At 49.9% G+C, this 15,634-nt stretch overlaps 1 protein-coding gene across 2 annotated transcripts in view; it reads right to left on the bottom strand.

Annotated features, from left to right (window-relative positions):
- Nucleotides 1–15,634, bottom strand: part of Adgrg3 (adhesion G protein-coupled receptor G3) — a 28,580-nt gene that overhangs the window by 2,196 nt on the left and 10,750 nt on the right. Inside the window, exons 3-11 of one of the 2 annotated variants that reach the window (XM_032887972.1) lie at nucleotides 9,390–9,525; nucleotides 7,742–7,888; nucleotides 6,539–6,673; nucleotides 6,013–6,055; nucleotides 5,796–5,893; nucleotides 5,547–5,659; nucleotides 2,394–2,674; nucleotides 2,144–2,237; nucleotides 1,563–1,837 (exon numbers count right to left, since the gene is read on the bottom strand). In XM_032887972.1, the coding sequence (XP_032743863.1) occupies nucleotides 1,563–1,837; nucleotides 2,144–2,237; nucleotides 2,394–2,674; nucleotides 5,547–5,659; nucleotides 5,796–5,893; nucleotides 6,013–6,055; nucleotides 6,539–6,673; nucleotides 7,742–7,888; nucleotides 9,390–9,525 (1,322 nt within the window). The remainder of the gene's footprint in view (nucleotides 1–1,562; nucleotides 1,838–2,143; nucleotides 2,238–2,393; nucleotides 2,675–5,546; nucleotides 5,660–5,795; nucleotides 5,894–6,012; nucleotides 6,056–6,538; nucleotides 6,674–7,741; nucleotides 7,889–9,389; nucleotides 9,526–15,634) is intronic. The other variant, XM_032887973.1, reaches the window with a different exon arrangement.

Raw genomic sequence — 15,634 nt, 5'->3', positions numbered from 1 at the left:
ACGCCCTGTGTATTGAAGACCTCTCAAGTCTCACACATGGGTCCCATTCACCATGAAACATGGCATGTTCAAGGGACAAGGACTGCCCTGACTTAGATGAATAAGGAACACAAGTACCACCTGCCTGGGAAATGGTGAACAGTGGTTGTCCCCTTGATAGGACTTAGAATCACCTATGAGACACACCTCTGATCCCCAGAGTAAGTAACTGTAAGGGAGCTTCTGGATCAGCTAATCCAGGTGGAAAGGGCCACCCTAAAAGTTGGGGGCACCATTCCGAGGACCTGGAAGAAATGTGAAAGAGGCTTGGTGACAGGGTTCAGTGCCTAAAGACCCTTGCCAGAAAACCCGACAACATGAGTTACATCCTGGGACCCTCATGGTGGAAGGAAAGAAGTGACTTTCCCAGGCTGTCCTCTGACCTCCACATGCACATGCACATGCACTCGTAAACAAATAGATAAATAGATACATAAAAAACCATAATTTTAAAAATTAAAAAGAGAGAGCGTCCCACCAGCACCTGTCTGTCCGTCTCTTTCCTGAAGCAGGGATGGTGTAACTAGCTGTGTCCTGCCTTTGCCATCATTGCATCCTCTGCACTCTTGAATGAGAGCCAAGACCTTTATTAAGTTGCTTTAGTTGTGTGTGGTGGTGTTGAATAGGTTTGGCCTGTATAGACTCATGTGTTTGAATGTTTGGCCCAAGGAGAGGGCACTATTAAGAGGTGTGGCCTTGTTGGGTAGGTGTGGCCTTGTTGGGTAGGTGTGGCCTTGTTGGGTAGGTGTGGCCTTGTTGGAGTGGGTGTGGCCTTGTTGGGTAGGTGTGGCCTTGTTGGAGAGAGTGGATCACTGTGGGGGTGAGCTTTGAGGTCTCCTAGTATGCAAGTTCTACCCAGTGTTGAACAGTCTCTCCTCTTGGCTGCCTTCAGCTCAAGATGTAGAACTCTCAGCTCCTTTAGCACCGTGTCTGCCTGGATGCTGCCATGCTTCCCGCCATAATGATAATGGACTGAACCTCTCACACTATAAGCCAGCCCCAAGCAAATATTGGCCTCTATAAGAGCTTCCTCAGCCATGTTGTCTCTTCACAGCCATGAAACCACAAGACAGTGGAAAATTTTGTTACAGCAAACCAAACCAAACCAAAAACTGATACTTTAAAAGCTTCATAAGGATTCAACGTCATGTCACAACAAATCTCATGACCCTGACTTCCTAGAGAGAACTAGTCATCTGGCTCTGAGCACAGAGTCAGCAGCCATTTTGGAAAGCAGAGAGAAGAACAAGTTGTTGTCACAGAGGCTAGACAGGAGACAATACTCAACTCCAAAACAATAGGTGGGGACATCTGCTTTGATTTATGTGGCTTTTTCTGATCCCAGCCCCAAGACACCAACCACCCTTGCTTCCCTGGATCCCACAAGAGTCTTGGATATCTAAAATTAGCACCTTTGACTTGAGCTAGCTTCTGTGGAATCCTGTGATCTGTAGAATACCTTCCTCAATTACCAGTGCCCCTTGGTGCCCGTGAGACAGCCTGTGGCCTCCCTGGAGACTTACCTTGCAGAGAGTTTAGGAGGGTGAAGATGTAGACGGTAGACAAGCCGAGGGGTGTGAGAACAGCCAGTCCCCAGGTCACGCCCACCAGGCTTGAGAGGCCCAACACAGTGAGGACCGACTTCCAGGTCTGCCCCTGTCCTTTGCCCGCTGTGACACTGGGCAAAGTGAAGATCTTCCAGGCCACCATTGCCAGCACCACAGCACCGAAGAGGAAGGTGACAAGGAAGTAGCCATGGACAGTAGCATAAAGGGCAGGCTCTTTCTGGAACCAGCACCTGGAGGAGGTGGATAGCCGCTGGGGCTGGGAGGAAACCCCTGACCATTGAGCCCCAGGATACTTCCCCGGATGATCTTTCGTGACCTAGGAGATGTCCCCCATTGCCGTTGGCTTTCCTGGGCCTCCTCCTTTATTTCCCTTTCTGACTCCAGACTTCTATTTACCCCCTGTACTACAAGCCAGCTAGATGTGACTATCCTCCCAACCTTGACATGGAGGGCCCCCTCCCTAAGACCTCTTCCTCTTCTTCCCTCCAGGGAAACCAAAGGCCTCCATACCCTCTGCACCCCTCAGCCCCACTCACAGCTCCAGCGAGGTGCGATTCTCCTGGTCGCGGATGGTGTAAACCCCGTAACTGTTGCTACTTCCAGCACCAATAACTATAAGAACAGGCAGGCCTGTGGACAAGGGGGAGGGGGAGAGTTGGCAATGCCAGTGTCCCCTCGATGGAGATTGCCTCCGTCCCTCCAGCTATCCATCGCTCGAGCTTTGGGCTTCCCTAGGCTCTTCCCCTCAACCCTGCAGCCTCCTCTACCCCTCCAGCCTGTGCCTACCCCAGCCTAGCAGGCTCAGCTTCAGGAAATAGTGTCCAAAGTAGGTATTGAAGACCTTGATGACCAGCAGGTAGAGGTGGAAGGCTTCCAGGCCCATCCAGGTGAAGACACAGAGCAGGAAGTAGTGGAAAATGGCAGCTCGGACCCAGCAAGAGGCTGGGGGGCCTTGAGAGCCGCTCCCCACGTTGATCAAGAAGGTAAGATTCAGGAGAAATAGGCTGGTGCTCAGAGCCATGTGGATCTTAGGGGCATCTTCAGACTTGAACCTCTGCAGAGAGAACCTGGGAGAGAAGAGCAAGTGAACAAGCCCCAAGGAGCCGCAGCCTGCACGGGGTGTTCAGGCTGGTCTATCTCCCTGCCTCAGTTCTGTGCCACCGTCAGCTGCCATCATCCTCGTGGCCATCTCCTCATGCCTGACCATTCAGTTTCCTCCTCTGCTAGGAGTCAGTGTGCAAGCTCTCAGGTTCTAATCCACAAGCCCCTTCATGGCTCTCTGGGCTCTGTGGATGCTCGCTGGTCCTGCCAGCCTCGCCGTTTGACAGATTCCTTAGCTAAATTGTGTAACTTGTGATGCTGAGGAATTGACACGGAGGATGAGACTGGGGCTGGGGACTGTTCTATACCAGTACTCGGTCGGGTAGGAGAGGGGAGGCGTGACATGAGTGAGCTCACAGGGGCTGAAGCCCAGGGCTTCTCTTAGTGACTGAGGCACAAAGGCACAGGAGAAGAACAGTAGGGAATCCATGGCCTGGAAAATGGAAAGTCCAAAGAATGTTCTAGATGGATTCCGGCAAGCCTAGGCTCTAGGGGATAGGGATAGGCAAGGCTGAGCAGAGGCTGATCCCACAGACTCCTTCAAGTTAGCAAGTCCGAGGGTTTCTTGGCCAGACCCTGGCTCAGGACAGCCAAGTGACAGTGCTGTCTGTTCCTATGTCTGTCCTGTGCCTGCTCCTTGTTAGAGAAGCTCATGTATCCCTGAAGGGGCATCCTTCCCCACACTTAATCACAAGTAACTGTGGAGATGGTAGCTAGTCCCTTGTTACTAATCCAAGAGTAGCCAAATGGCTTGGCCAGCCTGTGTGTTCCACCCTGCAACCATCATGGCCCAATCAGCTGTTGGTCTGTGATCAAAGTCAAACCCTAAAACAACTGAGTATTCATGAGATAAACATGCACACTCGTAGAACACCCAGCATCCCTGGAGTGTGACCCCTAGAGTCCTGTGCCCACAGGGATCACACACTTGGCTAATACTCAGCCATCTGTTGCAACTAGGACTACTCTGAAGACTGGGCCATGTAGTTTCATTTAGACAAGACTCCTATGTGGATATGAACACATACATTCACTGAAATGTGCACACACATATACACCCACATACACATGTACATGCATGCACACACATATATATATATGTATGCCTGTGCATGCATATGTGTACACACACATTATACACACATGCACACATATAAATGCATACACAAATATACATGTGTATGCCTGTGCATACACATGTGTACACACATTATACACACATGCACACGTATATACATGTGCAGGTGCACATACATACTACATAAACATGCATACACATACATGTGCATGCACACACCACACACACACACATGGTATCTAAAACAATGAAGCTGAAGGGGTCTTGAATACACACACGCACATACACACACATACACATGTATATGTATGAACACACACATATACATGTGTATGCCTGTGTGTGCACATGTGCATACACACACACTACATACACATGCACACACATATACATGTGCAGGTGCATGTACATACTACATAAACATACATACACAGGGTTGGGGATTTAGCTCAGTGATAGAGTGCTTGCCTAGCAATCGCAAGGCCCTGGGTTTGGACCTCAGCTCCAAAAAAAAAAAAATGCATACACATACATGTGCATGCACATACCATACACACACAGCATTCTCTCTCTCTCTCTCTCTCTCTCTCTCTCTCTCTCTCTCTCTCTCACACACACACACACACACAATCTAAAGCAGTGGAGCTAAAGGGCTCTTGAATACACACATACACATGCATATACATTTACATGCATGCACACACATATACATGTGCAGGTACACATACATACTACATAAACATGCCTACACACATGTGCATGCACACACACGCATGCACACACACACACATGCACACACACATGATATGTAAAGCAGTGGAGCTAAAGGGGTCTTGAATACACACACACATACACATACATACACATGTACATGCATGCACACACATATACATGTGCAGGTACACATACATACTACATAAACATGCCTACACACATGTGCATGCACACACACACATGCACACACACACATGCACACACACACGATATGTAAAGCAGTGGAGCTAAAGGGGTCTTGAATACACACACATACACATACATACACATGTACATGCATGCACACACATGTGCAGGTGTGCATACATACTACATAAACATGCATACACATACATGTGCGTGCACACCACACACACACACACACACACACATGCACACACACACGATGTGTAAAGCAGTGGAGCTGAAGGGGTCTTGAGACTACTTAGCTATGCTCTGCCACTGCCAACTTCCTGGCTTAGATGATACTGTACAGCTACATACGACATGTCACTTGGGGAAGTTCCGGGAAGGAACCACAGACTGTGCTATTTTTGCAGTTTCCAGTTAGCCTACAATTAATTTGAAACGTTTGTTCTTAAAGACTTCAATTCTGGAGCTTCGTTTTCGCTTGAGTATCTAAGGAGCTGGGACCCGAGCCCAAAGTTCTCGAGGCACCAGGGTGAAATTGGCATCCTGACAAAAGAGAGAGAGCAAGCTGTGAAAGGAAAAACCAATCCCCAGGGCTTCAGTGGGATCCCTTAGTTCTTTCCCTGCCTGGAGGCCACATGCTGTGAGTTTTCTAGTTCCACAAATCCCTCTCGCCCTGCGCCGACCAATCTGAGTTGAGTTTCTGCCACTTTCAACTTCAATCTGATGTCCCACCTACTCAGTGAGCTAACCAAAGACCAGAGGAGACAACGAGAGACCACAGAACAAAGACACCTTATCCCTATCCTGTACTTCCCTGAGGACAGGAGGAAAAAGGGGTGTCTGTCTTCACTTACCTGAAGGCAACGTAGAGAACCATGGTGAAGGCCAGGAAGATCATGGAGACTGCACTGCCTGCCTGGGAGATGCGCGTGAGAGTCCGTGCCGTGGCCTGGTCCAGGGTCGGCCTCTGTAGATGACCCCCGAGTTCTGATCACATCACTGAGAGGCCAGACCTACACATCTCCCAAACCCCAGCCAGCTAGGCAGCCTCTTCCAGGGACAGAGGCTGGACCACTGCAGTCTGGGATGGCATGGGGTATTACCAGCAGCAAGGCGAAGAAGGTCAAGTGGTCACAGTGGCAGACAGTTCTCCCGTCCCCCGGCTCCGTGGAGCAGCCATGGGAATCCCAGTCTCCTGTGGGCCACAGCGAAGTAAGAGCGGAGCGGGAGGGGAGGGCGGGCCTGCCTCTATCTTCAGCCTCTGCCCTGTGGAAGCCCATCGCTTCCTCTTTTCTCATTCCGGAAGTGGTCTTCCAAACGTACCTTTAGCCATATCCCAGAACACACAGGTGAGGATCACATTCTGAAACCAGAGAGTGTGAGTCAGGAGAGGAAGGAGGCAGGACACGGGGAAAGAGAGGGTATTACCAGGGGTCTGCGTGTGCCTTAAGAGGAAGCCCTCTGTAGCCTACATGAGAAACTGACTATATCGGCTGACGCTCCCTGGACCATTGTGCATGTGGGACACACAACATATATGGCACTAGAGGGTCTGATCATGCGTGCCTTCAAGATCATTGGGTGGTGGGGGTAGAAAGCTTATACATAGATGGGTCCTCCAGGCCATCACACATTTATGAACAAGGGGGTAGGAGGGTGTAGGGGCACGTGTGTTCACATGTGTTCACGTGTGCAGGGCAGACAGACGTCTTTGGGCGTAACTGCGCATGCTCCTGATGGTTTCTTCTGGGCACACGTAGAAGGGTAAAGGGCACAAGGTCCCATGCATGAGCTCATGCATCGTGTGCCCCCACAGTAACTGCCAGGCCCCGGGGTGAAGACTCACAGGTGATTGATGCTGGTGGGAGAAGGTGATCTCTACAGGTTCTGACAGCCCGGTGGCGTGCATCTGGCCCACACTCAAGCCCACCATGCGGTTGTCCAACACGCTGCTGCCTTTGTCCTTAAGAAGCCTGGGGCCCTGGGAGGAGATTGGCAGGAGGCTAGCTAGGGGGTAGGTTGACGTTCCTGGGCCCTGGGAGGAGATTGGCAGGAGGCTAGCTAGGGGGTAGGTTGACGTTCCTGGGCCCTGGGAGGAGATTGGCAGGAGGCTAGCTATGGGGAAGGTTGACGTTCCTGGGGCCCTGGGAGGAGATTGGCAGGAGGCTAGCTATGGGGTAGGTTGACGTTCCTGGGGCCCTGGGAGGAGATTGGCAGGAGGCTAGCTATGGGGTAGGTTGACGTTCCTGGGGCCCTGGGAGGAGATTGGCAGGAGGCTAGCTATGGGGAAGGTTGACGTTCCTGGGGCCCTGGGAGGAGATTGGCAGGAGGCTAGCTATGGGGTAGGTTGACGTTCCTGGGGCCCTGGGAGGAGATTGGCAGGAGGCTAGCTAGGGGGTAGGTTGACCGTTCCTGCCCTATGTAGGGGTCTTGTGAACTCTAGGACATGCCCTCACCTGGGACACCAGGGGATCAGGTACCCGGGGACTATAGGCGCCCTTCATATTTCTGCTTTCTATAATATGCTTGGGTGGTGCTAGGAAGGGCTGGGCTCTAGGCTCTTAAAATACCTTGCTGAAAAGCCACCCTCTGAACTGGAAGAGCTTGAGGCTAAGATCAGCCAGGAAATGGGGTAAATGCCAGTGAATGCTTCGAGGTCAGGGGGGATGAGTGCTTTTAGATCCAAGGGGACATACATGCAAGCTTACATGGGTGGACACATGTCTCAGGAACACACATCTGGCATGCACTGGCAAGGGATAGCAGGTTTGCCCATGAAAACACAATCACATCTGATCACACCTGAGTAAATGCACTCAGGGATATAGAAGGACATGTGTGTTCATGCATGTACAAGGACACACAAGCATACATGAGCACACTTGGACATCACACACAGTTGGTAGGTGCTGATGTCACGGTATCGTAATAGTCTTCAAGCCACAGACTATAGAAATGGTTCATGGATGACCTGGCTGCCTCAGAGACAAACTCAGGGACCCTGAGCATTTAACACTGCCGCTTCCTGGGCTCCCAGCAGGCCTCTTACCTTAAAGACATTTCCTGGACCAATGTTTAGAATAGTTATGGCCAACCGGACTGCAGACCTGTTGCCAGGCAAGGCTCCAAACAGGCTCTTGGGAAGTCGGACTCTGTCTGCAGGTTGCTCCTCACCTCGCATCACCTTCCTCGGGATCTGTAAGCATGGATCCAGCAGCTCCCACCTTCCCCTCAGGATTCCAGCCCCAAGTCAGATGCTACAACCACTCCAGTTGGGAGGGAAAGTGCAGCATGCCAAGTGGAGGGGCAGCATCTGAGGACTTCTTAGCTCGGGGCCAGGACATGGAGCACCTGACTAAGTCCAGGTTCTGCTCCTCATGGTCTGGGCCCTTGGACAAGCATTAACAGTGGAGCCTCAGTTTCCCCATTGCAGGGATCAGTGGAGAATGTCTACATTGGTACAGACACACTCTGCTTTTAAGTGTGTGTGTGTGTGTGTGTGTGTGTGTGTGTGTGTGGTGGGTTTTTGTGTGGGGTGGTGTGGTGTGTGTGGTGGGGGGGTGTGGTGTGTGTGTGGTGTGTGTGTGCACGAGTGTGTGTGCACACGTGTGCGAGCAGTAAGGGGTGTCCCAGGAAGAAGTGAGAGGACTCATGCTCACCTTGACTGGGAAGCCCCTCCTGCCCAACGGCGAAGCGGTTTAGAAACCAAGCATAGTTAGAATGTTAGAACAAGCCTCCGTAGGAATCACCAGGCGTTCTTTGTCTAGTCTCTGACCTCCTGGCTACCCTAGAGCTTCAGCAAGCTCTGGCTCCCTGCTTCAGAAGGACCCATGCTCATGGGAACAGGGGACCAAGAGTTGGGGCTGAAGCCCAAGTTTTGCCTTCGAGATCTTGTCCAAAAGGACACATGAATGATGTCATGGCCCAGTGAAGATGCTACCCAGAGGGCACAGCCTCCACAGAGGCTGATGAGCAACTCAGCCATCTCCCTAGACCTCTGCCCTCAACCTCCTCTCTGCAGGGACGCTGGGGAACTGCCTAGCCCTGGCCAGACCAAGAATTAACTCAGATTTCCTTTCCAACACGTTTATGGCTTGTTTTATTTTGTTTTAATCTCTTTGGTTTGTTTTGAGAAAGAAGCTGTGTTGGCCTGGAGCTCAGGAGCGATCCTCCTGCCTCTGCCTCCTGAGTGTTGGGAGGATATCGTCCTGCTTGGCTTCCGATACTCCTGAAAGTGGGCAACGCTCTCTCACTATTTACAGGTGAGGAAACTGAGGGTCAGAAGAGTAAATGTGCCCACAAAGGCAACGGCTGGTAAGGGCAGAGACGGGGTTTGAATCTGGGCCAGTGTAAATGTAGACTCCTCCCATTCCGTCTCTCCGAGGCCAAGCGTGCCCTTCCCTTACTCTGACTTCAGATATGTGCTCTGGCAGAGAGGTTAATGGGCACTTTAGGCTTGCATGAGCCAGGGATTCATCTTCAGGTGAGCACCCCACGGCTCTAAGAGAGGGAGACTTCCTGAGGACATCAAGGGCAGTGGTCGGAGGGCCAGTTCATGGATCTCCCGGTACCCTGGCTAATCCACCACCAGGCTCCACTCATCCAGTTAATTCACTGACAGCTCGGCTGAATAGACTTAGGAAGCTTTGATAGGCACTAGCAGAGAGGTCAGAGCCAGCCAACAAGAAGCTCTTCACCTGAGAGGGCACCAGAGAGTAAAGCAGGTCTTCCGAGACATCCGTGCTGATGTTCTGAATCAAGGCCTTCACAAAAGGCATGTCCACGGTCTCCATGGAATTCTCCAGCAGGTGGGACTCGTAGTTCAGCCAGTATCTGCATGGGGCAAGGGATTGGGGGAGGAGGAGTTTACAGACTGAGCCATCCGCTCAGCAGGCTCTTAGGGTGATCGCTAATCCAGAATACCAGAGACCCTGGGCTTTTAAGATGAAGAAGAGGAGTGACTTGGGAGCTGACCCTGGAGGAGTCCGGATGAAGGTTGGGTATCTGTGGATAGATTTAGCCCCCACAGACGCATGTATTTGTATATGCTTGGCCCAGGGAGTGGCGCTATTAAGCAGTATGGCCTTGTTGGAGGTGTGTGTTTTGAGACCCTCCTCCTAGCTGCCTGAAAGAGGGTCTTCTGGTTGCCTTCTGAACCAGATGTAGAACTCTCAGCTCTTTCACCATGCCTGCCTGGATGCTGCCATGTTTCCCACCTTGATGATAACGGACTGAACCTCTGAACCTGTAAGCCAGCCCCAATTAAATGTTGTTGACCTTTGTAAGAGTTGGCTTGGTCACGGTGTCTGTTCACGGCAATGGAAACCCTAAGACAATATCTTAATGTCTGTCTCGAAACTGCTTATTTTGTGGGTGTGAGTGTTTGGCCTGTGTTACAGTACATGCACCATTCGCATGCCTGGAGTTCAGAAAAGGACGTCAGATCGCCTGGCAATGGCACTAGGGATGATTGTCACCAAGTGAGTGCTGGGAACCCAACCTGGGTCTTCACAAATCAGTCAGTATTCACGAATGCCGAGGCATCTCTCCAGCCCATGCTTAAAATAGCAATGTGGTCTTAGCATATAGCATTCAGTGTTATGGAGCACATCAGTGATGCTCTGAAACCATTGCTACCTTTTTACTTTAGAACAGTCCCACCGCCATGGAAGGAAACCCCATGCTCACTGAGCAGCTACTCTGTCCCCTTCTCTAGCCCCTGAAAACCACTAATTTAATTCTTTGGACAAGGTCTCACGTAGCCTAGGCTGGACTCCTACTCACTCTTCAGCTAAGGATAACCCGAACTCCTGATCCTCCAGCCTCCTCCTCCCCTGGAGGGCAGGGATTGCAGGCATGTGCTAACCACACCAGTTTCTCAGTGCCGGGACGCGTGCTTGCTGGAAAGCATCTACCAACCCAGCCACATCCAGTCCCAACTCCGCCTGTTTTGAATCTACGGTATATTGAAGCGCACGCCATGGGGCCCTCAGAGTCTGGCTTTGTATACTTAGCATATTGTCTCCACTCATCATTTCTGAATCCTTCATTGTGGTTTCAGTCCTCCTGGATGAAATGCACCCATCTACGGCTAGGCTTACAGGCCTGTTCATCTGCCCACCGGTGGGCGTGTGAATACGTTGTTCCACCCAGGAGCACACACAGATCTTCATCGCTGGTGGACACATGGCTCTCCGTATCCATCCTCTGATGGGCACACAGCTCTGCGCATCCGCCCACAAATGGGCATTTGACTGGACAGTTTTTGTCAACTTGGCACAAATTAGAGTCACCTGGGAAGAGGCCCTGAGAGATTGATGCCATTATCTTGTCCTATGGGCAAGTCTGTGGGGGCATTTTCCTGATTAATGATTGAGGCAGACCCAATCCACTATGGGTGGTCCCGCTGCTGGGCAGGGGATCCTGGGCTGAATGAGAAAGCAGGCTGAATGGGTCACGGGGAGGAAGGCAGTAAGGCGCATCCTTCCAGATGTCTGCTTCTGGATTCCTGCTTGAGTTCTGGCCTTGATTTCCCTCAGAGAGGGACTGCAGTGTAGATGTGGAGCTAAATAAACCCTTTCTCTCCATAGGTTGCTTTGGGCTGTGGTGTTTATCACAGCCACAGAAAGCAAACAAGAACGCCCACCTTTCAGCTTCTGTGAGTAGGGCTGCTGTGCAAATCCGTGAATGAGCTTTCATGGAAGACTTATTCTAAACTCCCTTGGCATAGACCCATGAGTAGCGCTGTTAGGGCATATGGTAATTCTCCCTATAGCTTCTTGGTCAGCTACCGAATGGCGTTCCACAGCAGCAGAAATATTTCACACCCGTAGCTGCGGGGTATGAAAGTTCCACCAGCCCCAAAGCCTTGCCGACACAAGGGTTTTGTTTTACATTTTTTTTGTTGTTGATTTTTGAGGCATGGTTTCTCCGTGTAACAGCCCAGGCTGGCCTCGAATTCAGACAGCTGCCTGCCTCTGCCCTCTGAGTGCTGGGACTAAAGGTGTGCCATACCATGCCTGGCTTTGTGTCATTGTTTTTAACTGTATCTCATAGGTGCAAAGAGGAGTCTTCTGGTGGCTTGGCTTTGCATCTCTTTAATGACCAGTGGCTGACCATCTTTCTCATGCACTTCTGGCTTTGTTGATTTTATCTGAATAAATCTCTTTGAACATGCTTATTGAGTGTTAATTATATAGTGAAAATTCAGCATTTGAAAACTGAGCCACAACAGAGAGAGAGAGAGAGAGAGAGAGAGAGAGAGAGAGAGAGAGAGAGAGAGAGAGGAAAAAAAAGGAAACTGAGCCACAGACCAGCAAGGTGCTTCCACGGACAAAGGCATGTGTCAAGCAAGCCTGGTGACCCAAGTTTGGGTCCCAGAACCCACCTAAAGGTGGGAAGGGAGAACTGACTGGATAGAGTTGTCCTCTGACCCCCACAGGTGTGCAGTGGCATGCATGGCCCTGCCCACATCATAAACACAATAATGAGCACATTTTTAATTTTTTTTAACGATAGGTCTCATTATGTAGCCTTGGCTACGCTGGAACTCACTATGTAGACGTGACAGGCATGGGCCTACGCACATTATAAACACAATAATATACGAAATTTTTTATATTTTTTTAAAAGAAAGGTCTTGGACTGGAGAGATGGCTCAGTGGTTAAGAGCACTGACTGCTCTTCCTAGAGGTCCTGAGTTCAAATCCCAGCAACCACATGGTGGTTCACAAACATCTGTAATGAGATCTGATGCCCTCTTCTGGTGTGCATGAAGACAGCGACAGTGTACTCGCATAAAATAAATAATAAAAAAAAAGAAAGGTCTTGTTATGTAGCCTTGGCTAGGCTGGGACTCACTATGTAGACCAGGCTAGCCTTAAATTCATAAAGATACACTGGCCTTTGCCTCCCAAGTGCTGGAATTAAAGGCATTTGCCACTATGTCTGGCTTAAATAAATGGTTTCTTTGTTTGTTCGTTCATGTTTGTTTGGTTTTTTTGTTTGTTTATTTTTTCTTTTTTTTCGGAGCTGGGGACCGAACCCAAGGCCTTGCGGTTGCTAAGCAAGCGCTCTACCACTGAGCTAAATCCCCAACCCCCGTGTTTGTTTTTTAAGAAAGAAACCTAAGGCTCGTGGGAACTGACTGCCAGGGAGCAGATGGTATTAGAGACAAACAGAACAGGGGCTTCTTCTGTAGGACCTCATTCTGTAGGGAAGGCATGTGGAGTCACTCTCCGTGGTGCTGAAATTTAGAATGGTCCTCGTACTTGGGTCCCTCTCTACCCTTGGGCCCTAATTGTTGCTTTCTTAGCAGTGGGATCACAGCCACGAATGGCTGTCTCTTACTTAAAGTCATTTACGTTATCTTTATTTACTTGCCTATTGCATTGTATGCCATAGTTTGCTTCTGGGGTCAGAGGACAACTGCAGGGATTGGTCCTGTCACTCTTCTTTCTATGTGGGCTCTAGGAATTGAAGTCAGGTCGTCGAACTTGTGTTGAGAGCCTTTACCTGCTGAGCTCCAGCACCCCCTACACACACACACACACACACACACACACACACACACACACACACACATACACACACTTACACACACACACACACTCACACACACACACATACACATACACACACACTCATACACATATACACACACACACTCATACACACATACATACACACACATACACACACATACACATACATACACACACACTCACACACGTACACACACTCACACACATACACATACATACACACACCTCACACACGTACACCTATACACACATACACATACACACACACACACACACACACATACACACACACACACACACACACACACACTCACACACACACACACACACACATACACACATACACACATACATACACACACACACACACACACACACACACACACACTCACACACATTCACACACACATACACACACACACTCACACACATATACATACACACACATACACACACATACACATACACACACACACACACACACACCTGTTTTTTTATATGGTCCTGGAGATCACAGGTCCTCATGCTTGTGCACCATGTACTGATTGAGCCATCTCCCCGCCCTCTCTCCGCTATTCACTTTTCTAAAAATCTCTGACCGGGTGATGGCTGAGACAGTGCTAGGAGGCAAGGGGCTAGAGGGAGATATCCAAACTGAGTCCATGAAAAGGAGTAGCTATGGAGACAAAAGGGAATTCTCTCTCTCCTCTCTCTTCCTCTCCCCCCCTCCATTTCTTCCTCCTTCCCTCTCTCTATCTCCTTCCCTCTCCTCCCTCCTGTCTCTCTTCTTTTCTCTCCCCCCTCCCTTTCTCCCCCTCTTCTCTCCCTCCTCTCTCTCTCTCTCCCCCTCCCTCTGTGTGTGTGTATGCGTGTGTATGTGTGTGTGTATGTGTGTGTGTATGCGTGTGTATGCGTGTGTATGCGTGTGTATGCGTGTGTATGCGTGTGACACAGGATCTTAGGCATGTTAGGCAAGTGCTTGCTCTACCACTAAGCTACAGGCCGGCTTTGCCTCTGTTTTTGAATAGCCATAGTTATCAAGGAGAGAAGGCTCTACAGAGAAAACAGAAAATAAATTGTAGGATAGAAAAGTAAGCCATGCAAGACACATGCGAGACAGCATAAGAAGACCACTGACCGGAAACAGGGATGAGGCCGTCAGAATTCACTGAGCCACACGGATTATCCACTTTGACTGTCAGAGAACAGTTGGCTTTTATTGGTACCAAATAAAATAGGAAGTTTTAGAAGAATTACGATTTTTGTTGCCACATAAAGTGGTGAGCCACAAAGAAAGCGACTGAATATTTGTGTTCCTACCTTGTGATCTTTCTCATCTTTGCAAAACGGCTCAATCCACAGTTCTAAGGAAGATTCCCCAGTAGGGCTCTCAGATATAGTAAATTCCTATTATTGTCTGTTGCTTTGGTGCCTCCCCTTTCTCTTCTGTGAGGCAGGCCCAGGCTGGCCTCAAGCTCACAGCCCTCCTCCTTCAATCTCCTAAGGCTGGGATTGCAGATCCACCCCCACACAGGAGCTGCCAATCATCCTGAGAGTAAGTGGGAGTCTCCCATTCAGAAGCATCCACACGCCCACTCCTCCAGTCTTTGGATGGGTTCAATCCAGACATCTGCCTCCTGCCAAGGTGCTCCTGATGACCACTCCCCAAGAGGGCAGGTAGAAATAAGCTACTTGACTGACACCCTATATGGACCATGTAAGTATGTTGAAACCACCCTCCGTCAGAAAGGGACCTCCTGAAAAATCTGACAAAGAAACCAGAAGAAGGAGGGAGGGAAAGAGGGAAGGAGGGATGAAGAGAGAGAGAGAGAGAGAGAGAGAGAGAGAGAGAGAGAGAGAGAGAGAGACCGAGACCATTTTGCCAGAGAAAATCCCCAAATGGCCAGGGAGCACCCACAAAGATGTTGAGGTTCATGGTTCATGACAAAGTGCCAGCAGGAAGCCCAGGTGACGTCCCTCTACACTAGAGTGGCTGACGTCCCTCTACACTAGGTTCTGCTGACAGGAAGCAAATGGCACCACCACTTTGGGAAACGGCTTGGCAGTCTTTGATGGAGCTCAGCACATATTCAGTATCTATTCCGGCAATTCCGTTCCCAGGCATAGATTTCCCCCCACCAAACGGCAACACATGGACTCCAAGACCTGAGTTAAAATGTTCACGGGAACAATGATCAGACTAATCAATAACTGGCACCAATTCAACTGCCCCTCAACTGGCAAATGGACAACATAATGCAATATATTTGTATGGGGGTGATCGCACTAAAGTGAATACCATGAGATATGGATGAGGATCAGTGTGCTAAGAGAAGATCAGTGCAAAAGAGATCCCATCATACAAAATGACCAGAGACAATCCTCAAAAGGAGGCCAGC

This window comes from Rattus rattus, chromosome 17 (genome assembly GCF_011064425.1).
Source record: "Rattus rattus isolate New Zealand chromosome 17, Rrattus_CSIRO_v1, whole genome shotgun sequence".
In the NCBI taxonomy this organism is placed as follows: domain Eukaryota; kingdom Metazoa; phylum Chordata; class Mammalia; order Rodentia; family Muridae; genus Rattus; species Rattus rattus.
The sequence above is the reverse complement of the archived record's forward strand: the minus strand, read 5'-3'. Positions and strand labels throughout refer to the sequence as shown.